The following is a 22,043-nucleotide window of genomic DNA, read 5'->3' on the forward strand; positions in this document are numbered from 1 at the left end:
AACAAGCCAAAAAAAATCATTTCTATGAGTGTAGGGGCCTATATTGCACTTTAATCATGTTATTAAATGATACCAAGTTGTAAATTTGCCAATAAATTTCAGTTGATAAGTCTCTGCATGTTCACGTGATGACACTGTTTTACCATCCATTTCCTTATAGGCCTAGGCCTACTAATGAGAATGGAGGGGAAACATGGAGTATGGTAAAAAAAATGTGGCACTAAAGGGAGGGATAGACCTATGCCTACATTTGTTTTTGGTTTATCGCCGACAATTTTAATAGGCCTATTAAAAATTAATCACAGTGGGCATAGATTTTTTGAAAAAGTCGGAAGAATGGCAAAATTAAAACTCACATGTAATTGCGATTGTTTAAAAAAAAACAGTAATTTGATATACATGTAGGCCTATTAGGCCATATAAAATAAAAAGTTCTTTCTCTTGTGATTATTATGATTGCACAACGGTGAGTCAAAAGATGAGTGCCAGGTTGCACAACCATTGCAAGAGAAAAAAAATATATAACGAGCGCCCTCAAGAATGTTTTGTTGATGAAATAATGGATGCATCCAAAAAACCTTGAGGTAAATCAGCGTGTCGTGTAATTGTCATACTTTTCAAAATATGCCTTAAAATCCCATAATGTATTTGTAAATATCTTTAGTGTATTTTATTATTTTGAAAGTTGATAATAAAACATATTTTTCCTTGAAAAAACTGGTAAAATTATTTTTTTATGAAAAATGATGTACCTGTTACAATATGAACCCATCCTTCGCACATGCGCACTTCCATTTGACACAAGTTGATTTTGTATAGGTCAAAGGTCATTTGAAACTGCTGCTATTTTTCAGGGACAAAAATAGTGCAGAAATACCTGGATAATTTATGAACCCTGGTAAGTTTTGTGTAAATTAAATTCTTACGAATGCATTGCATCATTTACTGTTTACATATAGGTAATGCTCAATCGAAGATCGGTGTCAGAGAACTGACGTTTACAGGGAAAGCTACGTTGTCTAAAAATCTGTTTATGCTGCATACAACAATACATAATAAGCCTAGCATCAAAGTTGACACGTAATTTTGTACTGGATCGAGGTATTGTTTCGTGGCAACAACACTCAGATCGCGACTCAGCTGATTTACACAGATCATTGTGTGATCATAATTTTGGACCAGTTTTATTATACTTTAAAAAAAGTTGACTGTTCCGGAATATAAAACATGTACGTCATCTCATCTGTCTCTACTCTGACTGACACATTCAGATGGATTTTACAGCCCGAGTTTTAACTTAGTTAATTCATGAATTATTTTGTCATCACAATATTTGAGTTTTAACTTCTTGCACAGTGAGTGTGCATGTGTGACATTTGAGTCTGTTTTCTCATTTTCACAGCATTCGTCAAGTAAGAACTTCAATGGTGTGACGTGACGTGCTCATTCTTCACTTCACCAAGACAAAAGTAATCTGCTGCTGAGCTAGGGCAGCTGGCCTCAGAAATGTGATGACTGTCTGAGATTTGAATGGTTTGAACTGCTCGGTTATATTTTCCTTCATGATTGTGAGAACTAAACTTTCTACCTGTCTTGGGTAGTTCAAAATAACGACTGACTTTAGTACATTGTAGGCCCTACATAATGTACATGTAAACAGTGCAGCTGACTGGTGATTATCACATAAGCTATTTTGAACTTGAAGCAGTGGCAAACTACTTTACTTAAACCTTCTGAAACAACAACAAAAACAACACATTACAAGCTGTTTTGTACAATTCTAACTTGTACAAGAAGTGCTTTATTGAAACTGATGTAATTGGTGCCTTTGGTGTCTCTTAGCTAGCGGTGGACATTGTGTGTACTGCCAGCTCACTGATACTGAGTGATACATATTTCCTGGTCAACTGACACACACAAATACGCAAGATGTGTGCTGCAATTGTGAATAACTTTGACAGTTCTCCCAAACATGAGCTGATGTCACCAACAACGCCAGTGATGCCTGACAAAGCTGCAAACTTGTTTGCTCCTGTAGATGTGGAGATGACAAATGGAGATGTTGAACTCATGAATGGATTTTCTTCCAAGGTATTTCAATAACAGCTTAAATTGTCAAAATGAATTTGTTATTTAACAACATTTATATTGTTATAATATTATGTCACCTTTGAAGTGAAATGAAAGTTGAATGCCCATTTTTAGTTTCCTGTTAGTGTCATGCATTAATGCATGCGGCAACTTCATTTACCAGTATTTAATAATTTTGTATAGAATTGATCAATGTATTTAAAAGATACTAGAACATGCATTTTGAACTTGACAAATAGTCACTTTATTTACCGCTCACTCACTCAAAGATGGATGTTTAGCCCAAGTAAGATTTAAAGTATACCGTACTAAAATGAGGTTGCAAGGCTTGCAGCAAAATGGATGTTTTGATTTTGATTTTCCACTGAAAATGCACAGATATTCATCGCTTTCTTGCAAATAACCAAAAATCAAAATAATGAATTCAAGTGAGGGTCAGAAAATGAAGTGAGGGCGGGTGACAGGAAGCTCAAAATCGACTTTCATCAGCCTTGCATTGTAGATGAAGCTATACTGGGATTGGTACATCAGGCCAATCAGCATCAGACCTGATCAACAGCATCATTCGCGCAACTTTCTTCATCATTGATGAGACTGAGATTTTGGTATCATCTTTCATATTATGGTAGATGATATTTTTCTAATTTCAATTCCTAAAATCTGACGTTCCAATTCAATGTATAAATTTCCGAAGAAATGTGAAAAGCATAGATTCTGATTGTATATTGGTAACCACATTAAAATGGGTTTCCACACACATTGCATTGTGGGTTCAGCATGTTTCACTTAAAAGTAACAAATACAGCCCATGCAGGAAAACTATCTAGATGTTATGTACCGTAACTACATGTAATTAATATTTGTAGTTCTAAGCTATATTCCTTAAGTTAAATGTTGGCATTATGCTACATTTGTACATGCATGCTTCTACATCAAACTACATAAGGTACATTGACATGGAATCACAAGATCGCTTCTCAAAAGAAATGATGAAATGAAGTTTAATGCGGCATACATATTTTGTTTTGGTACTGAGTGTGGGGAGTGTGGGACCACAATGCAATGTGCGTGTTGCACGTGTATTCTAATCAACCGTATTCCTCTGAAAATAGTCTGGTGTTTTGGGGGTTTTTTTTGGTGTTTTTACATGGATAGAATGAATGATAGTTTTAAGAAAATCTATATGGTATCCTAAACCAATAGGGTCACAAATTTCTTTGTGCATTTACCTAGAAATATAACCATTAGCGTACATCTGTTTTTGCCAACTTCTTGGTTTGAAATTGTGAGTTTTGATTGCAACTTGTAAATTTGTTATGTGCTCATTGTTCCACTTTATTTTTTGATTGCAGAAGAGATTAGTTAGTCCCAGTACAGAGCTTTATGACTACATTTTGAAGCAGCTGACTCAGAGATTAAATGATGGCCAAGGTGAAACCATCTATGAAATAGGACAAGGAGGTATGAGATTTTAACAGTTTTTTTTATACCAGTAGATTCCTCCCAAAGACAGTTAACCTGCATTAGGCAAGAGTTGTCAAAAGCTGTGGGCTTGTTTTGGGTTTTTTTTGTTTTGTTTTGTTTTTAACAAACCATATGATATATTTGTTCTCCTAACTTTCCATTATTTTGTTACTTTCTTATTGTAAACTTTTTCAGGATTAAAACTTCTCAGGAGATTTGCAAGCTTTACTTGTTGCAGTATTTTGTTTCAAATTTGTTTGTTCTTCACAAAATTTGCTTTTTCTGATCTTATTCGCTGTTGTAGAGCACGCTAGTAACCATTGGTTACTGCTCCAAGCCCTCTGAGCCTGGGCTCATACACCTGTTCCGAATTTTGATATGCCATAGGCTTTGTGTTGTGATAATTTCAATCAGTGGTTCATAACAAAGAAAGCGTGATCCAGTTGACCTAGCAACGGTCATACTCTAACATGCACTACGACTGCGAATAAGTCAAAGTCGGTGGGATACATTTTACATACCTCATAATTTACTATGTAATACTAATATACCACTAACCGCATACATATCTGTGTCATATCTGTGCATTAAGGTGAAAGTTCTGAGAATGGTCTGACTCGAGAGGAAATGGATGCTTCTATTGCCACTCTGCAGTGTATGTGCAAATCAGTTGATACCGATTGTGTGTTATTAAGGGAACGCTCGTTAGAAACTGGATTTGTTTGTGAGTTCCTGATTAGAAGAAGAGCAGATGAGAAGGACTTTGTTGAAGTCAGGTAAGTTACTCTGCCAGGCATTTTACTCATCAATTACAATCTACATTTTGAGTATAAATAAATTTAAGGTAAGGTTAAATAAAGCTGTTATCATGGTGTACAGCTTTACTCTGTCACTGTATGACATCACATGTGGTGCACAGTGTCATCGCCCCGATATCTCCATGGTAGAAATCGCCATGGTAGGTTGAATCCACAGCCACGAAAGGTCATTTTATTCCGACCTTATGAGACGCATATAATTAGCCAAGTGACCTGACTAAGGCTACTGACAATAGCCGGGGTAATTGATTTCTCGCTGTGTGAGTAAGCTTGTATACGACATTGCAGTCAATGGTCATACATACTGCCTCCACTCTGAGACGAATATACCTATGCGCGCTGTAGTCCATACAGGACCAACGCAATATAAAATTAGCGATTTTGGTCAGATTTTGAGTTCAAGACTCACGGCCGTTTCTCAAAGCGCAAACTAGCGACTATCATATCTGTTCAACATGTATTTTCAAGTGTATGAGACCAGATCTGGTTTCTTGAGACGAAATCATTTACGGGAGATATTCATCATTTTCTAACCCGTTATCCGAAGATTTTCGCCTGATATCAAAATCGTGCATAGCAATTCACGTGTATCGATCCCGTGTATTCATTTTAGTGTCTCTGCTGCACCAAATAATTATTAGCCAGGCGATGTCGGTGTGTGGTGTAATACTAATACAAGATTAACAAATTACATGTGGATACCAAATCACATAGTGATACAGGGTTTGGGAAAAGGGGTGGAGAAGCATGCTACATACATGTTTAGTTAAGTTAGTCATTCTGTTTTCATAAAAAAGCATTTTAACCATAATTTTTGTTAAGAGAAAATACGACTGAAAATGACCTTAAAGAAGGGTAAAAATTTCAAATATTTTATATGGAATAAAAAATATCCATGACTTTTATGCAGTTCCTAGTCCTACCCATTTTAATTTGTTTTTGGATTTGATGTCATCACAGAGTGTAAAAGTGAACTAAATAGAAATGTAGATATTTATATAGCGCCCAATTACATTTATTCCGCTGTCATTAGAATATGTTGGAACCATGTTTGCTACCTACAAATGGTGCAGGGTTCATCAGTACAACAACTGTAACTATCCCCCCCAACAGCTTCCCATTGCATCTGGGTGGGGTGAGGCAAGCGAGGCAAAGCGCCTTTCCCAAAGGCGAAACACAGTGGTGGGACAGGAATTTGAACCCACGCACGTCGCGCAAGCTCTCAGATTATGTGTCCCAAGGCAGTAACCACTGAGCCACCATGTCCATGTATAGTCTTATGTGTGCCTAGAAAAGGTCATTATGGTATATTAAATACTTATTTAACTTAGTATGTGAAAGCCATCCTAGTGTGTAGTAGTTCTAATGCACTAGGCCTTTTTAACAGACTTTTTTTCAGTTATTAAACAAAATGCTGTGTAGAAAAAATAAAGCATACAGCACATTGTAACATTGTAAAATATTATGTAATCAAAACACATCCCTTCACACATTGTTTATTTCAGAGTTGCAGTTGTCGGCAATGTAGATGCTGGTAAGAGTACATTATTAGGCGTGTTGACTCATGGAGAGCTTGACAATGGCAGAGGGTTTGCACGACAGAAATTGTTTCGTCATAAACATGAAATGGAGTCCGGGAGAACCAGCAGTGTCGGCAATGATATCCTGGGCTTTGATAGTATGGGTAATGTTGTCAACAAAGCTGATAATCATGGTAAATATCTGGTTGGAAATTGAAAACAACCTTTCAATAATATCAAGTTTTATACATGTATATATATTCATGAGCTAATGGCGCTAATTGATTGGTAATCGCCTACTACTCAACAAAAATAGGTTCAGCTATAAACAGCTGATTTATGTAAACAGACTATTAACGTCTTAACATTTTCTGCTATTTTCCTGCAACCTCAATCCCAGCATCAAAGTCTGATGCCAGAAATTAAATTGCATGTGACGTCAGACCCGTATTGAACATAATATATTCACTGCGATGCTATCTTCTGAAAAATGAATATTTTTAAGCTGACTGTTACTTGGAACTTGATTTTTGAATGTTGGATCAATGAAAAATGTTGTACCTTGTATTTATTTCAATTAAGATCAATGAATAATTGGCACCATTAGCTCATGAATATGTAAGAGGTGTAATTAAACAAATACTATACTAAGTATACATGTACATGGTTTAATCAGGGAAATAGGGTGGGAGGTCAGGGTGATAGGTCTGTATCCTTAGGACTATCCATGTCAGGATTTTAAAAAATCCAAATTATATGGGGCACTCAATATCGAAAAATCAATCAATTTTCCTCGCAATTTTACTTATATCTTCTACATTCATTCATAAATTTATGCACCACACAATAAACTTGTCCTTCTACGTAAATCCAAACATTTTTTTAATTATTATTACATTTTACAGAAATTAATTGCATGCAATTGTAGGCACCTGTGTGCATTTTTGCAGATTTTTTATTTGTTTTTGCATTCTGATTAACATTGTTTAAACATAATTCAATAAACTTAATGACATTAGTGAACCTGGTGTGTACTTCCATGAAGCTGCAGGTGATTAAAAATAATGACAAGTCAATTAAATGAATTTACATTTACCCTTCTAAATAACTCAAACCAATTTCTTTTCTGATTAATATTTTATCCGTGTATTTTATAAAACATAATACCATTAACCTAACATTAGTGAACCAGGCGTGTATGTGTGTCTCAGTAAAGCCATTTTGATAATAGGTCAGCAAGACTATGGTGAAATTTCAAATACTGTAAAACAAGTTAATTTCGCGAGCAATTTAATTTCACGAATTTCGCGAGCACCTCAGATTCGCGAAATTAAATTGCCGTGAAATTACATTTGTGAATATGCTTGTAACTGGTGCCAAATTCGGCAGCCCTAACTCAACAAATTAAATCTTGAATATTAAACTTAACTATAATATATCGTAATATTGTGGCATAAATTATTTACCTTTTAACATCATTAACATACTTCGTTTATCATGACAAGGATTATAAATTCCAAAAACCTTAAACTTTCACGCAGGGATTGATTGCTTGTGTTTATACATTCACAGCATAGTAAATAGTGACACGTGACTATTTTGACTAAATTTCTTTTCCTTTGCATCATTTGTGTCAAAATAACTTCTGAATATTTTTAAATATTTTCTTTAATAATAAAATATTATTTTTTTAGTGTTATAGGATAAAAAAATAAAGTTTAAAAACAAAACAAATGAACAAGGACATGATTGATATCCAAGATGGCCACGCCCATGTATTTATCAAGGGGGCGCAACACTAAATAAGCGTCCCATAGGATAACGTGTGATTTCGGCCTACTTGAAGCGCCATTCCTGGCGTCCCTGCAATACTTGGCAAAATAAATTTGGTATCAAATTAAAGCTCTGTTTCTGTAGATTCCAAAACTTTAGTCGGCATATATCGATGACCGTTGACTTTTTTCGCTATAAAACGATGCAAAAAATATGGCCTAAAAATATACTAAATTCACCACTCACATTTCAAAATCGGAAGTTGTCTTCATCCGCCACAGAGAATTGCTTTTGAGATTAAATGTCCGGTTTTTTCTGCATCTTATCATTGAAGACACTTGTCGAATTCATATGAGCTGATTTTGAGTGATTTAAAGTGAACATGTCGGTAGATATGGTCGCTACAATCTTCTATTCACTATGGACTATATTAGCCGAATTTCGTTCTTACATAAAATGCGTAGTGATTTAGTGTTGCGCCCCCTTATAAGCATTTAAAAGTTTTCAAAATCCACATTTGTCACTTGTTAATTAAACTAGAGAAAATTTGTAGCTCAACACCGAAGATTTCATGTCTCTGCGACATTTCGCTCAAGAGAAATGTTGTTTTAAAGATCAGTGCCGAAACGCGGAAAATCGCATATTTCGACTTTTCCCCCAATATGCGAGAGTTTGTACAAAACTCACTAAACTGGTGACAGACAACAATTTAAGCACGCTTTGAACCACATTTAATTTCCTTTCTAGATTATCTGTCTTGCCATTTTGTTTTGGAAAGCACTTGTTAATGAGTGTAAAGTATAAACACCCCCCCTGTTTCAGTAGTAACAATTATGTTCTTTTTGCATAGGCCTACTGAATATGCAGCAAAACGGCTTCATGCAGATTAACAATGTCTATTAACTTTAAAACCCATTTTTGAGCCTTTTTGAAGATTTTTGGGTACAATTTCTAGACTTTGAAGGCGCCTGCTAGGCCAATAAAGCGTTTTTCCCAATAATAATTCATCAGGGTGACTTTTGTAATACTTGTTTATCATCATGATTGAAATAGAACACATTTCATGAAACGCATTTCTTATTTTATGCCAAGAATGTAAAAGAACGCGTTCATAGCGACGGCCGTTACAAGGGGCGCAACACTAAATAAGCGTCCCATAGGATAACGTGTGATTTCGCCTACTTGAAGCGCCATTCCTGGCGTCCCTGCAATACTTGGGCAATATAAATTTGGTATCAAATTAAAGCTGTGTTTCTGTAGATTCCAAAACTTTTGTCGGCATATATCGATGACCTTTGACTTTTTTTTTTTTTTTTTGGTGCAAAAAATATGGCCTAAAAATATACTAAATTCACCACTCACATTTCAAAATCGGAAGTTGTCTTCATCCGCCACAGAGAATTGCTTTTGAGATTAAATGTCCGGTTTTTTCTGCATCTTATCATTGAAGACACTTGTCGAATTCATATGAGCTGATTTTGAGTGATTTAAAGTGAACATGTCGGTAGATATGGTCGCTACAATCTTCTATTCACTATGGACTATATTAGCGAATTTCGTTCTTACATAAAATGCGTAGTGATTTAGTGTTGCCCCCTCAAAGTTCGCAAATAAAAATAATTTTCTTCATAGTTTGCATTAAAGTTTCGAGATTAAAACATACTTAGTTTGTTCATAAATTAATTGCAACATTCTGTTGGGACAGGTAAGATGAAAATTCGACCTCAAAACAAGAAAATACCCTGCAAGTTGAGAGCTGAATTGAAACTTTGACATGGAATACACCAGCTACTGTAACAGTGGTTAAGCTTTTATTTTCTTTATTTTTTTTTTTTTGATTCGCAAAATTAAATTGCCGCGAAAATGTGGCTTATTGACGATTCGCGAAATTAAGTTGCCGCGAAATTAAAGTGTTTTACAGTATGTGCTGTTGTGTCCGGGAAATGATTATATTATGTATTAGTATAATAATTGTCCATCACCTATATACAGGTCTATGTGATAATAAACTCACAACTTCTAAATCTTAATAGAGAAATAATTGAAACGCTGGTCTGAACTGAAATTAAGTGATCTAAACAATGATAATATATTCAAGCAATTTTAACCATAAACAAACAAATTTATATTGCTTTGGTGACAAACCAAGTGACATTCAACTAAGAAAAATTGTCCACCGTCTAGTGTTTTCAAGTACGGTAGGCTTTTTTTGTGATCACAAAATAAACATATCAACATTTGGTAATTTCTCCAGTTATGTACTGAAACCAACCAGCGGTTGCTACTCATGTATTCTTGAATATTCATATACCAATGATCCCTTATGTTATTCATGTAAACTTTTGAGGTATATGCAGTAATTTAATAACTGTATACGCTACAATTTTCGCGATGGTTTTATTTTTGCGAATTTCGCAGATTAATATGTGCCCGTGAAAATAATAAGCCGCGATTATGTTAAAATGAAGAAATTTCTTACGTATTTTATAAAATAAGTTACTAACAACATGAATTTAATACCTCGCTAAATTGTCAGTGATATTTGAAACTGCAAAAATATTGGTGTATACAGTATTTGGAAATCCTCATGTTTTTTGCTGAGTTTGTTAACAAGAAGCATAATTGATTATTGTGCCCGGATACCCATCTAGCGACTACAAGCTGTACCCAGTTAAGGGAAGGGGTATGAACGTTTGGACAGTATTTATTGTGGGACATTAGAGCACATCAGACATATCGAATTGCATTCTGAATACGAAGAATGTCCTTCTGATATCAAATAATTTTGATGTTTTGAAATTCGCAATGTAATACACATTTTATGGCAAATCATTAAAAATTGATATTTTTGATATTTAACAGTACTCGAAGTAAACTTCATAAATCTGATGATTTGTATTTGAAGTGTATGTAGGTGGGATGAAAAACCGACGATCAATTGAAAATTTCGACCTTTAGATTGAAGATATGGATTTTTTTCCCAAAACACCAAAAAAATTAGGTCTTTTTGGGAAAAAATCCATATCTTCAATATGAAAGGTCAAAATTTTCAATTGATCGTCGGGCTTTTCCTCCCAGCTACATACACTTTAAGACTATATCATTAAATTTATAAAATTTACTTCGAGGACTGTTATATCTCAAAATGTGAAAAATATCAAATTTTAATAATTTGTCATAAAATTTGTATTATATCGTGAATTTCATAAAATGAAAATTATTTGATATCAGGAAGACATTCATTCTTCGATTCAGAATGCAATTCGATAGGTCTGATGTGCTCTCATGTCCCACAAAAATACTGTCGAAACGCTCATTCCAGTTCCCTTAAATCAATTCAAATTTGATGCCAATTTTATTCTCTTCGCAGGTGGTGGTCTTGATTGGTTAAGAATATGTGAGACTTCATCCAAAGTGATCACCTTCATTGATCTAGCTGGGCATGAAAAGTACCTGAAAACTACTGTGTTTGGAATGACTGGACATGCTCCAGACTTTGGAATGCTTATGGTAAGTCACACTGCTAAACACTAATTTTATGCTGGTTTCATTATTTTGCTTTCAAACTATAGCAGATTCAACAAATTCAGGCTACCAGGCGATCATCAAGTGAATTGGAATAATATTACACACTTCATTAAAATTGGAAAAGTAATGTAACTACATATTTATATGTTCCATCTTTTATTTGATTCATACATTTCATTCATCTTTCATTTTATAGGCCTCAACATATTATGTGACATGATCAAAGAGAATGATTCATGTGTCGACCCTGGTCGAAAATGAGCTTTACATGTATGTTTCTAAAGAGGACATTCACTGAATCCAATACTTCCTTTGTCACTATCTCAAAATCAATGTTAGCGACATCCGACTCATTTCCCTTGATCGTGTCTCATATAATTCCTTTAATCAATTTTGTGAAATTTGTTTACAAGTGAAAATGATTAATTTCAAAGTTTATGCCAATAGACATTAGAAATGCTAGGTTAATGTTCCAACATTGAAAGTGAATATAATCATGTCATTTAATTAACACCCATTTGCCACTGTGTTGCAGCTTAGTCGCTCCTCTAAGCTTGGGTCTTGAATGGACCAGCTGAAATAAAATGCTCAATCCTGGTTAAAAAAAATTATATAAGCCTGCTGGAATATGTTGAAAGAAAAAATTATAAACAGATTTGAAGATAAAGATCAAGGAAAAGAAGGTCAATCCCCAAAAATCGAGTGAACAATTTTAATTTCAGCTCTGGGTCAAGAAACTGAGGATTGTTGTGGAAAGAATGACATGTTATGTGACTTGTATAACTGTGTGAATGTGGTTGACATACTAGGCATAAGTCACTTCCTCTGTCTTGGTTGGTGATTGGATTAGCAGGATATGGTGCAATAGTCCTCTACTATGAGTATCAAGTCAGTCACAAATCCTTGGTAAAATTATAGCCAAGACTACAGATTAACTTAAATTGTTGTTGGCCTTGATTGGACCACTTTCTCTGTTTTTAAATGGCCTGCCAAATATTTGTGTTTGTGGGGGGGGGTGTAATTTTTCCCACTTCTTTGTTTTTAATTTGCTATTGGTGAATTTTCTTACATAGAAGTATACATTTATGCATTTTTATTTTCACAGAACTTGTGTGAAACAAGAAAAGTTGAAAAATGAATGTTCTACAAAAATGCGCACTTTTGCACAGTATACTTGAAACATATTTTCTATTTTTCTTCAGCTCCACCTAGCATCACAATAACACCTTAGATGATCCAACACACCTTGGCTTGGCATTGGTTCTCATTGTACCAGTCTCAGTAGTATAGACATGCGCCCTCATACACAATGTAATGCCCCCTGTTTTATTTTTTTCCCATAGGTTGGAAGTAATGCAGGCATAATAGGTATGACCAAGGAACATCTTGGCTTGGCCTTGGCTCTCAGTGTACCAGTCTTTGTAGTAGTCACCAAGATAGACATGTGCCCTCCTAATGTGCTCCAAGAAACTCTCAAACTCTTGCAGCGAATTCTCAAATCACCAGGGTGTAGGAAGATACCTGTGTTGGTGAATAGTCAGGATGATGTGGTTATGTCTGCAACTAACTTCAGCTCGGAAAGGTCAGTTTCTTTGTTTTCATCAAAAATATGTAAATGGCAGCCATAGGATGCTCCACACTATAAGGTCAGCAAATATCACCAGCACAAATTATTGCCATCAACGATAATGACAATAAAATTTTGATTTATAAAGTTATGCCATGTATTGGTGGGCATTTAAATAAATAACAGTTAATAATTAAACTCTGATGGGTGTCTAAAATAGTGTCAAACCAAAATGTGAACCAAAAAATAGTGGACCAGTCACATAAAAAGGGTAAAATTTGAAGAAAATTTTAGTTTGAGATCATTTTCATGTTAAATTGATTTTTTGTCAGCTTTATGTTGAGACATCACTAAAATTGATCCAAGATATTCAAATATGTTTTGCAAGGTGTTTGCATTAACAGGCATGAGAATTTTCAGTTTAAAAACTGAATTCAGTTTTTTTTATAGTCAAAATTTCCGCAACTTTATTTAATTTCAGCCTGTTTTTGGTACTTTTTGCCCAATTTCACGCGCATTTTCAGTTTTTTCAGTTTTTTTTAGGAAAGTGCAGTCTCATGCCTGCATTAAGCGTGTTCATAAGACCTTGTGCTGGACAGTTAGCAGTACACTTAATTTGTAAAATGAAATCTGCAAGACATTTTTTCTGTTAGTGAAAATAAGTCATAATTTCTTTTTATGTTCTTAATTTTATCATGCATGATTTTTTACACTTCATGCCTTACCTGATAGATGTTGTGGTCATCATACCACCACTTTACTGTGTTCATCTTATAAGCTATGTATTGTATTTCTTTCAGAGTATGCCCTATCTTTCAAATCTCTAATGTATCTGGTGAGAACCTTGACCTTCTGAAGATGTTCCTCAACTTATTATCGACTCGAGTCACCTGTGACATCACAGAGCCTGCTGAGTTCCAGATAGATGAGACATACTCTGTACCGGTAAGTAAATGTCATTCACACCAGATAATGCCTTCACTCAATCAAGATTAGTTAATCGTCATAATTTTATTAAGCATGCATTCACAATACACTTCATGATCATCTATTGTACTTTTGGTTCCATTTATAGGACAGAGCATATGGCCATGAAATCAAACAACGACAGTGCTTCTTTCTGTTCAAAATTGAAAGGCATTAAAGAATTTTGGATTTTTGGATTTATCAAATTAGTTCAGCGGTGTTAGAGTTCAGGCTTTTTAAGCTGATTTCAGATGTTTTGACCTTTTATGCACTTGCTCTGTACAAAAGTCTACCCATCCCAATGTTAGCATTTTGCTAGTTGTTTCTCACTTCTTTTTTTTTATTATATGGTCACTTTAACCCCTTTATGATGAGAATATATCACCTCCATGTGTATGCAAACATTGTCATTATTTCTAAATAGAGCATACAGTCAATGTAGCCGTTAGGATTAGAGCAACTTAGGGTAAGAGATAGGATTGAACTTGGCTTTGAATTTCAACAGTTGCCCAATACATGTATGACATATTAATCTTTGCTTTTCAAACAGGGAGTTGGAACTGTGGTCTCTGGAACTACATTAAAAGGAGTAATCACCATCAATGACACAGTGCTGCTTGGGCCTGATACACAGGGAACATTCATGCCTGTCATAGTCAAGAGTATACACAGAAAGAGAATGCCTGTCAAGTTTGTCAAGGGAGGACAAACTGCATCTTTTGCTCTCAAAAAGGTAACAATTAAATGATCATTTGTCTGGAGCATGAGTATAACACCCTGACAGTAATTCAGTAATACACTTCTAGAATCATGTAGTCAATCAGAAAAGACATTAGAAAATTATGTGGTGTGTATTTTCAAACATGTGCACATCGCTTAGGATTGATCATTTATACATTTGTTCATAATTAATGTTTAGATTTTAATGACTGAGTATGATTTGGTTGAAGTGCAAATGACACAAATCAATGCATGCACCCTTTAATTTTTTCACCAGAACAAAGCACAACCCCAAAGGGGGATTGCATTGTGATGGGAAAAACTCATGCAGTAATTACACAAATTCATGTCTGTGCATTTTCAAATTCATGAAAATCATTTATCAAAGGACAGCAGCTATTGGTTTACTGCCTGATGAATATTAATAAAGTGTGCTGAATGTTGAGTGTTCAATGGAATCGCCAACAACGCAGGGATGCATCAACAACTCAGCATCCCTTGATTTGTCTCATTTTATTCTCAACAAATAATTTCCAGATTTCGTCAGTGAACAAAATGATTAACAACCAAAATATATCAATTTTGTTTGCAGCAAATCAAGCGTTCACATATTCGCAAAGGAATGGTGATGGTGTCGCCAAGTGTCAAACCTGAAGCATCCTGGGAATTTGAAGGTGAAATTCTTGTCCTTCACCATCCAACAACGATAAGCACTCGCTATCAAGCCATGGGTAAGTACTCTTCATGCATTGCTTGATGAGATGTTTATGTCATCATGGGTAGGAATACTTCCATGTTGAGGTATATAGGGATGTGCTGTCCAAATGGGTTTGTTTTCCACAATAAATCCCCAGACACAGGGATATGTTTTTCACAGAAATTCCCTAGACATGGGTCAGTGTTATGAAAATTCATCCAAAATCCTTAGAAATGGGTCCATGTTTAATAAAAAAATTTGTTTTTGTTTTTTTGAGTAAAAATTACCCTTAGAAATGGGGGACATTTTGATGCATGGGCAGAAAACCCAGTCTTCCCCCAGTCATGAGACTATGGTGCATGCTTAAAGGAATGTACAGTCATTTAAGTTTGACACCACCCAAAACATAAACCAAATTGTCAATATTTTAATAAAATAATATGATGTAATTTATTTTCAAAAAATTCTATCTGTCTGGTATTGAATTTGACTTGAAACTGTTCACTTCATCTATTCTTTTTTTTTTTTAATAATGATTTTAATAGTTCATGTTTGAATTATTGTTGATTCTGTCTTGCATTCTCATTAAACAGTTCATGTAGGAAGTATACGCCAGACAGCCTCCATCATATCTATGAGTCAAGACCACTTAAGAACAGGTGATAAAGCGTTAGTTCGCTTTCGATTCATCAAGAACCCAGAGTATCTCCATTCAGATTCACGCATGGTGTTCAGGTAAGACATAGCACCTGTAGATGTCAAAGTGTATTGCTGTCATCAACATTGAGGTTCTAACCAACGTCTGACAGAAACCAGATCAGAGTTGTAACGAGTCATGACTTGTGACTCAAGGTAAAATGAGGCGACTGACTCCAGTGATATTCAGCTGACTCAACACCAATGACTTTGTACAGTGACTTGACTTGACTTGTGCTAAAAATTATGCCATATTACTTGACTTGAGCCAAATTATTGTTTCTTGTTACAATCCTGAACCAGATATACTGTTATGGTTGTTGGATGAGGCTCTCTGGATGAGCCATATAGTACCAACTCAACTGTTTGTAACGCTATAGTATGTCTGCGATATTGATTGGTCACGATGGAGATCAAAATAGGACACCTACGGCATTTATTGGCAAAAAACAGTAATCAAATGATAATATGTATCTTCAAGCTTGAGCATTAAAAAATATGTGTAAGTGTAGCATGTATCATGCGTTATTGGCACAACGTGAGATATGATATTCAACAACTCTTCCTATCCCGTACCTTTGTATAGGAGCCAACCATTGTTAAGTGCACATAATGCCTGAGCGCGTACAATTTGTCATGTCTGGATGTCTGGAACTTGTGTGGGAATATACAATATGTTGAATTCATTATTTTAAAGGAAGCAGCTAAACATTGCCATTTTATTTTGTAGTTTTGTTGCTGATATCATCAGAGAAATCTTTTGAACCTTATCAATATTTTCTTCCATACTTTTGTTTTCACAGGGAAGGGAGAACAAAAGCAGTTGGCAAGATTACCAAGACATGTCCCCACACTCCATTCTCAGAACATAGACAAAAGCATAAAATGGGCAGCAAAGGTAGAGGGCAGGGAGGGGGGCCAAAGCCACCAGATAATCCAGCAAACAATACTGGAGGTGCTACTGGAGGAAGCTGTGGGTACGGCAGCAAAGGAGGGGGGAAGAAGATGCAGAACGCGCAAAGCAAAAGAAGCAGCAGCTGCAGCAGCCTCGCAGAAAATGTGGAAAATGTAGAACCAGAAAAAAACCAAGTAGATTAACGTTACAGAGATTAGACCTGAGACCCCCCAATGAATAGATATTGTTTTCCTTTTTAATCCAATGTTTTAATTATTGTGGTGTGCTCCCACTGAAGCTAGGACAAAGTTGACACGGTGATGGTGTTACATGATATGTAACAGAGGTTCTTAAAGAAAAATACTGAATTCATTTTTAGAAGGGACGAATCTTGAGCAGCTTTATGAATTATCAATCCATTAAACATATGGGATGGAGGTAGAGGGGGGTTTTCAGCATTTTTAGGCAATAATAATTTTAGACAATGATTAATAAATGTTGTTCCTGACTTTTTAGCTTGATCAAATCATATATAAGTCATATTTGATAGTTTTGTGAATGTTCAATTTCTAAATCTGAATTTACCTATTCTGTAAATCCCAAGCCTTTGGACCCCTGATGTCATCCGATGCACACATCGTTATTGCACACTTCACAAAGTTACTACACATTTTATCTCATTGAAGTATGCAGTAACAATGTGCGCATCGCCATGACGACATGAGGGGTCCAAACGCAAAGGCTTATGGCATTTACCAAAAAGACTAGACTACAAAATTTGTCCCAGTTTTTGGAAGCGGATCACACGAGTAAATGACATGTAGATATTTTTAAAATCAATGTTTGTTGAATATGTACAGTAAAATTTGAAGCCAAATATAACATGAGTGCTGATAGTAAATACCATACTAATTAAATTGTAAAAATGAAAGATAATGAACATCAAGCCTAGCATGTGTTCAGAAACATCCATTTATGAGAGCTTTTTCCAGACATCACTGATCAATCCATATTCATATCAACTTTACAGTGTTTGTGTGTGCATTGACTGCACTGTGATTGACAAGGGTGCATACACAACCAGATTCCTATTGTTGCAGCCCTCAGAGGTACACTGTTGCACAGCTACTTTGTGGCTACTCTAAGAGTACCAGTGCAATACCAATCCAGTACCAATGTGTTTACTGTACATGTGATTCCGATGTGTGTACTCTTAGAGTACCAACACAGATGCTCTAGAGTGCCAATGAAGTAGCTGAGCAGGAGTGTACTTCTTGGGGCAGCAGCAATAGGAATCTCATAATGTATGTAATACTGACACAGTTTTCACACCACATCAGACATGCACTCTACATCTTCCCTGTAATTGCAATAGCCAGAATATCAGTTCAGAAGTATGCAGTGATGTTGGTGGATCGAAGGTCTGTAACTAGATGATGTTCATTCATATTCAGTTTATTTCATAGCATGTTCCATTGGGGTTATTATACGGTTTGTTCTTCTTCTTTACCCATTGATTTTATTTACTCATCCAAGCTATCTACCAAAAGGTCTGTGCAGTTATGGGTGTTTTACATTCCAATGACTAGCAACAAGGAAATCATTTCAACTATGAACGATGTGTCACCAGATTGACAACCTCATCTCCCATTTTTCCTCGTCAAATTAATAAATGATCACATCAAACAACTGTTGGTGGTGTGTAAGTCCACTTTAAAGCTAATTATGCAATATGCAGATTTTGCAGAGAAATTACAAAAACAACATTTCCTGCCTATTTTGTGTTGCTGAAAGTCTAGTGATTGGACTGAAATACACCTATAAGTAAATAAACTGATTCACTTGCAAAGAATTGAATAAGGAGAAGGTGGGTTCCATTGTAGATTCATGTGTAATGCTGTGGAAAATGCGCCATATTGGATTGACATGGTATCATCCCAAATCCATCCAAAAATGCACAAAATCCATCTCATAGATTCATTGGTTATGGCCAAGCAATATCAATAGAATGGGCTATATCAGTCAGGGATAAAGTAGCAATGTGGATGTGGGGTTGATCCAGTATGCTGTACTCTATATTTACAAACATAACTAGTGTTGATGTGCTTTTTAATAATGTTGATATGAAAGCAAAATCCTTATGGCATGAACTATCAAAATGTTCTTTTCATAACTTTCATTATAAAATTGTGAAGCTGGCTTTACATCCATTTTACTCTACAACCTGATAGTTATTAAGCTGCTGTGTTTTGCCTTTTAATTTACTCCTATTTTACTTTATATTTATTGTTTTTAAATATTTTTATCCGGTTTTAATAGAAATTGTACACAAACCATGTGTTGTAACAGGTGTGTAAAATCTGAACCCAGGGATGTTGATGAAAAGGTGTCAAGTAAATGCTAAAAATAAATGTGGGTAAAGCAAATTGTTATGCAATAACCCATCCGTGTGAAATGGTGACAAGTAATATTGAAATAAATAATGTGTGTAGCCAATGCTTATATGTAATAACCCATTAGCTCTTGAATGAAGGAGTGTTGCTGGCCATTATTCCTGTAATAAAAGTCAGAAATAAAGAAACTACCGTATTAATTCCAATAAGCGCCCAGGGCGCTTAACAAAGTCATTTTGGGTGGGCGCTTATTTTTTTACTTTGTTTACCTATTTTTTCGTAGGGCGTTTATTAGAGACAAATTTAAGAATCACTTTTACCTCCGACTTTACAACATCACGGTAGTACATACATGTCAAAGGTTAAAAGTGTCAAAAATCACATACCGGTACCACCTGTTAGTTAAGGCACCAAATATGCAGCATTTAATTTGCATGGTAATCTAACAAATCTAAATTAGTTGAATTAAAGGAGTATTTCGTGATCCTAGCATCCTCTATTTATGTCATTTTTCATTAGATATCCACGAAAAAAACCTATTCCTTAAAATTTCAGTTGATTCCGATTTTGCGTTCGCGAGTTATGTATGAATATGTGTATTACACTGCTCCATAGACAATGCGTTGTGAACGAAATTCAAATTTCACGATATCTTTGCTAAACGAATTAATCTGCAAGAAATATTTTGTACATAAACATTATGTAGCCAGAGGTTTCCAGTGGTATAAAAATCTCAACTTTTTTGAGAAAAGTGGGGGATGAGGCTGTGGATCACGAAATGCCCTTTTAAGACACTTGCACAGTGTTCATATGTATGGAGATAGAGTTTCTAAGTTTAGTAAAAACCAACACCTGTTTTAGAAATTGAATAGAACAATAAAAAGCCATCTTTAGTATTCAATCATTCATGAATACAAAATAACACAAGTAAGAATGATATCTGCAAATTTGTCATCACTTTGCTTTTATAAGAACTCGCATATGGTTGAAATTTGCATACTATTATATTTTCATGTGAACTTTTGACAAGAGTGTATTTTAAGCATACATCACGTATTAAATGCATTGACACGCAGTTGTCTCCGATTGGCTTCCGAGGCGATCTGCTGTTGCCGAGTGGCAATTTATGAACAAACTTTGCCCCGTATGCGTTGTTATCTCCGACATTGCAACATCACAATACGACGTGCTCGTCGAAGGTTAACAGCGAAATATTATAGTAATGAACAATATATTTGCTATGCAGTACTTCCTTTCAGGTCAAATTTGGTAGTGATGTAGATGCATGTTTTGCTGGTTGTAGTATCAAATCATGGGTGCTAACCTAAATAATCAGTAGAGTGTATACATACATTGGAAGAGTTCTAATGCAAAAGGCAATATACACCATTTTCAAACACCACCAACATATGCCCTATGATGCTAGTTTTAAATGGACACCCTAACAATCTCAGATAAAGAAAAATGGATGTCGCTCTTTGCATTTGAACTCTTCCTAAGTTCATATCGACTGCTCAGTGCTAGAATTGGGTAAGGGCAGAAACTGTCCTGTGTACTAAATAGGGCAGCTATTGCACTTACCCACTTCTGGCACTGAGCAGGAGTAGGAGTGCCTAGATTCCATCATGCTTGAGTGTATGGAGGGGAACTTAACGCTTGGATTATTTCCCTCTGCACCAACAAACCTTGTTTTTGGTGTGTTCATGTTTGCAATTTGCATGTGATGTGTTGTGACCATTAATAATGAATTCAGAGTTCAAACTTGGTTAATGGTCATGCTTCGGCACCAGTTGCACGTCCCCAATCATATGGATTTCCCATAGCAGTACATGCAGGGCTATGCAGTTATGACTCTTGAAATAGTCTCTATGGGCCGGTTTCTCGGAGTATGTCTTGTGGTCAGGCTTCCTAAGCCATGGGACTTAAAGCCCCAATTAGTCCTATATACCAGTGCTTACAATTTCACATCAACAACCTAGAAAAATAAATCAATAGAATGAATCCACATTGATAGGGCTAGCCTGTGGGCTTAGGAAGCCTGACTGCTAGCCAATCTTCAAGAAATCAGACCTATAAGAATAACTGCAGATACTTTACTTGTCCTGGAAGTCCAAACATAGACATGTAGGTTATCAAGCCACCTTTTATGGCTAAGAAGTTCCAAACATCCCAATGCATGATGTTAAGTGTTTGTTTTAATAGGATGTGATATAACTAATTACTAATTCATTGTCAGCTTTTACTTCATTACAAGTTTGATGCAATAAACATTTTGCTTTCATAAAAGAAAAAACCTGTTTAATTCTTCTTGAAATTTCAATGACTGTTTATGATAAAGGTCTAGAGATTTGAGGTTCAGATAGGCATGTACACAAACACCAATGCACCCAGCCACCCACACCCCCACCCCACCCCACCCATCCTGCCAGGTGGCCACACACATAACATGTAAAAACCTGCAAACGAGGATGTCGACCCACACTGTTGAGATTTTGGCAGCTTTGTATTAGATGTATTAACATAGCATGCTAGTGGTTAAGCTGAAAGCCATGTATTAATGACAAATTGAGACATTTTACATGTGTAATTTCTCTAGAAAAATTAGCCACATATATGTATTTGAACGGGGCTTCAACTTTGTCAATACTGATGTTTTCCTTATTTTTTGCCTAATTCTTCATTTCAAGAATACCTAATGACAATTTTAAAACTTATCCTTCACTTTTTGGTAACTTTCTTATTTATTTTTACACTTTCGCTGGAATCTCTGAATAAGACTTTAATTGTGGACACACATTTGAGGCTTGCCATAGATACACGTGGCATCACCATGCCCTTTTTTAGCATTATGACAAATTGCTACCGTTTCTTTTATACCTTTACCCTACGAATAGCACCCAAACCCTAGTGTCCTC

The 22,043-nt window shown here is 35.5% G+C and overlaps 1 protein-coding gene across 1 annotated transcript; it reads left to right on the forward strand.

The window, feature by feature from the left end:
* Positions 1-821: 821 nt before the first annotated feature.
* On the forward strand, positions 822-19,617 carry LOC140144501 (GTP-binding protein 1-like). The gene is made up of 12 exons (XM_072166312.1): positions 822-898; positions 1,403-2,091; positions 3,444-3,552; positions 4,148-4,331; positions 5,879-6,087; positions 11,037-11,176; positions 12,538-12,776; positions 13,562-13,706; positions 14,278-14,460; positions 15,040-15,178; positions 15,738-15,879; positions 16,644-19,617. The coding sequence occupies exons 2-12, from the start codon at positions 1,930-1,932 to the stop codon at positions 16,936-16,938; spliced, it is 1,947 nt and encodes a 648-aa protein (XP_072022413.1). The 5' UTR covers positions 822-898; positions 1,403-1,929; the 3' UTR covers positions 16,939-19,617.
* Positions 19,618-22,043: the final 2,426 nt, after the last annotated feature.

This window comes from Amphiura filiformis, unplaced genomic scaffold, assembly GCF_039555335.1.
Source record: "Amphiura filiformis unplaced genomic scaffold, Afil_fr2py scaffold_59, whole genome shotgun sequence".
In the NCBI taxonomy this organism is placed as follows: Eukaryota; Metazoa; Echinodermata; class Ophiuroidea; order Amphilepidida; family Amphiuridae; genus Amphiura; species Amphiura filiformis.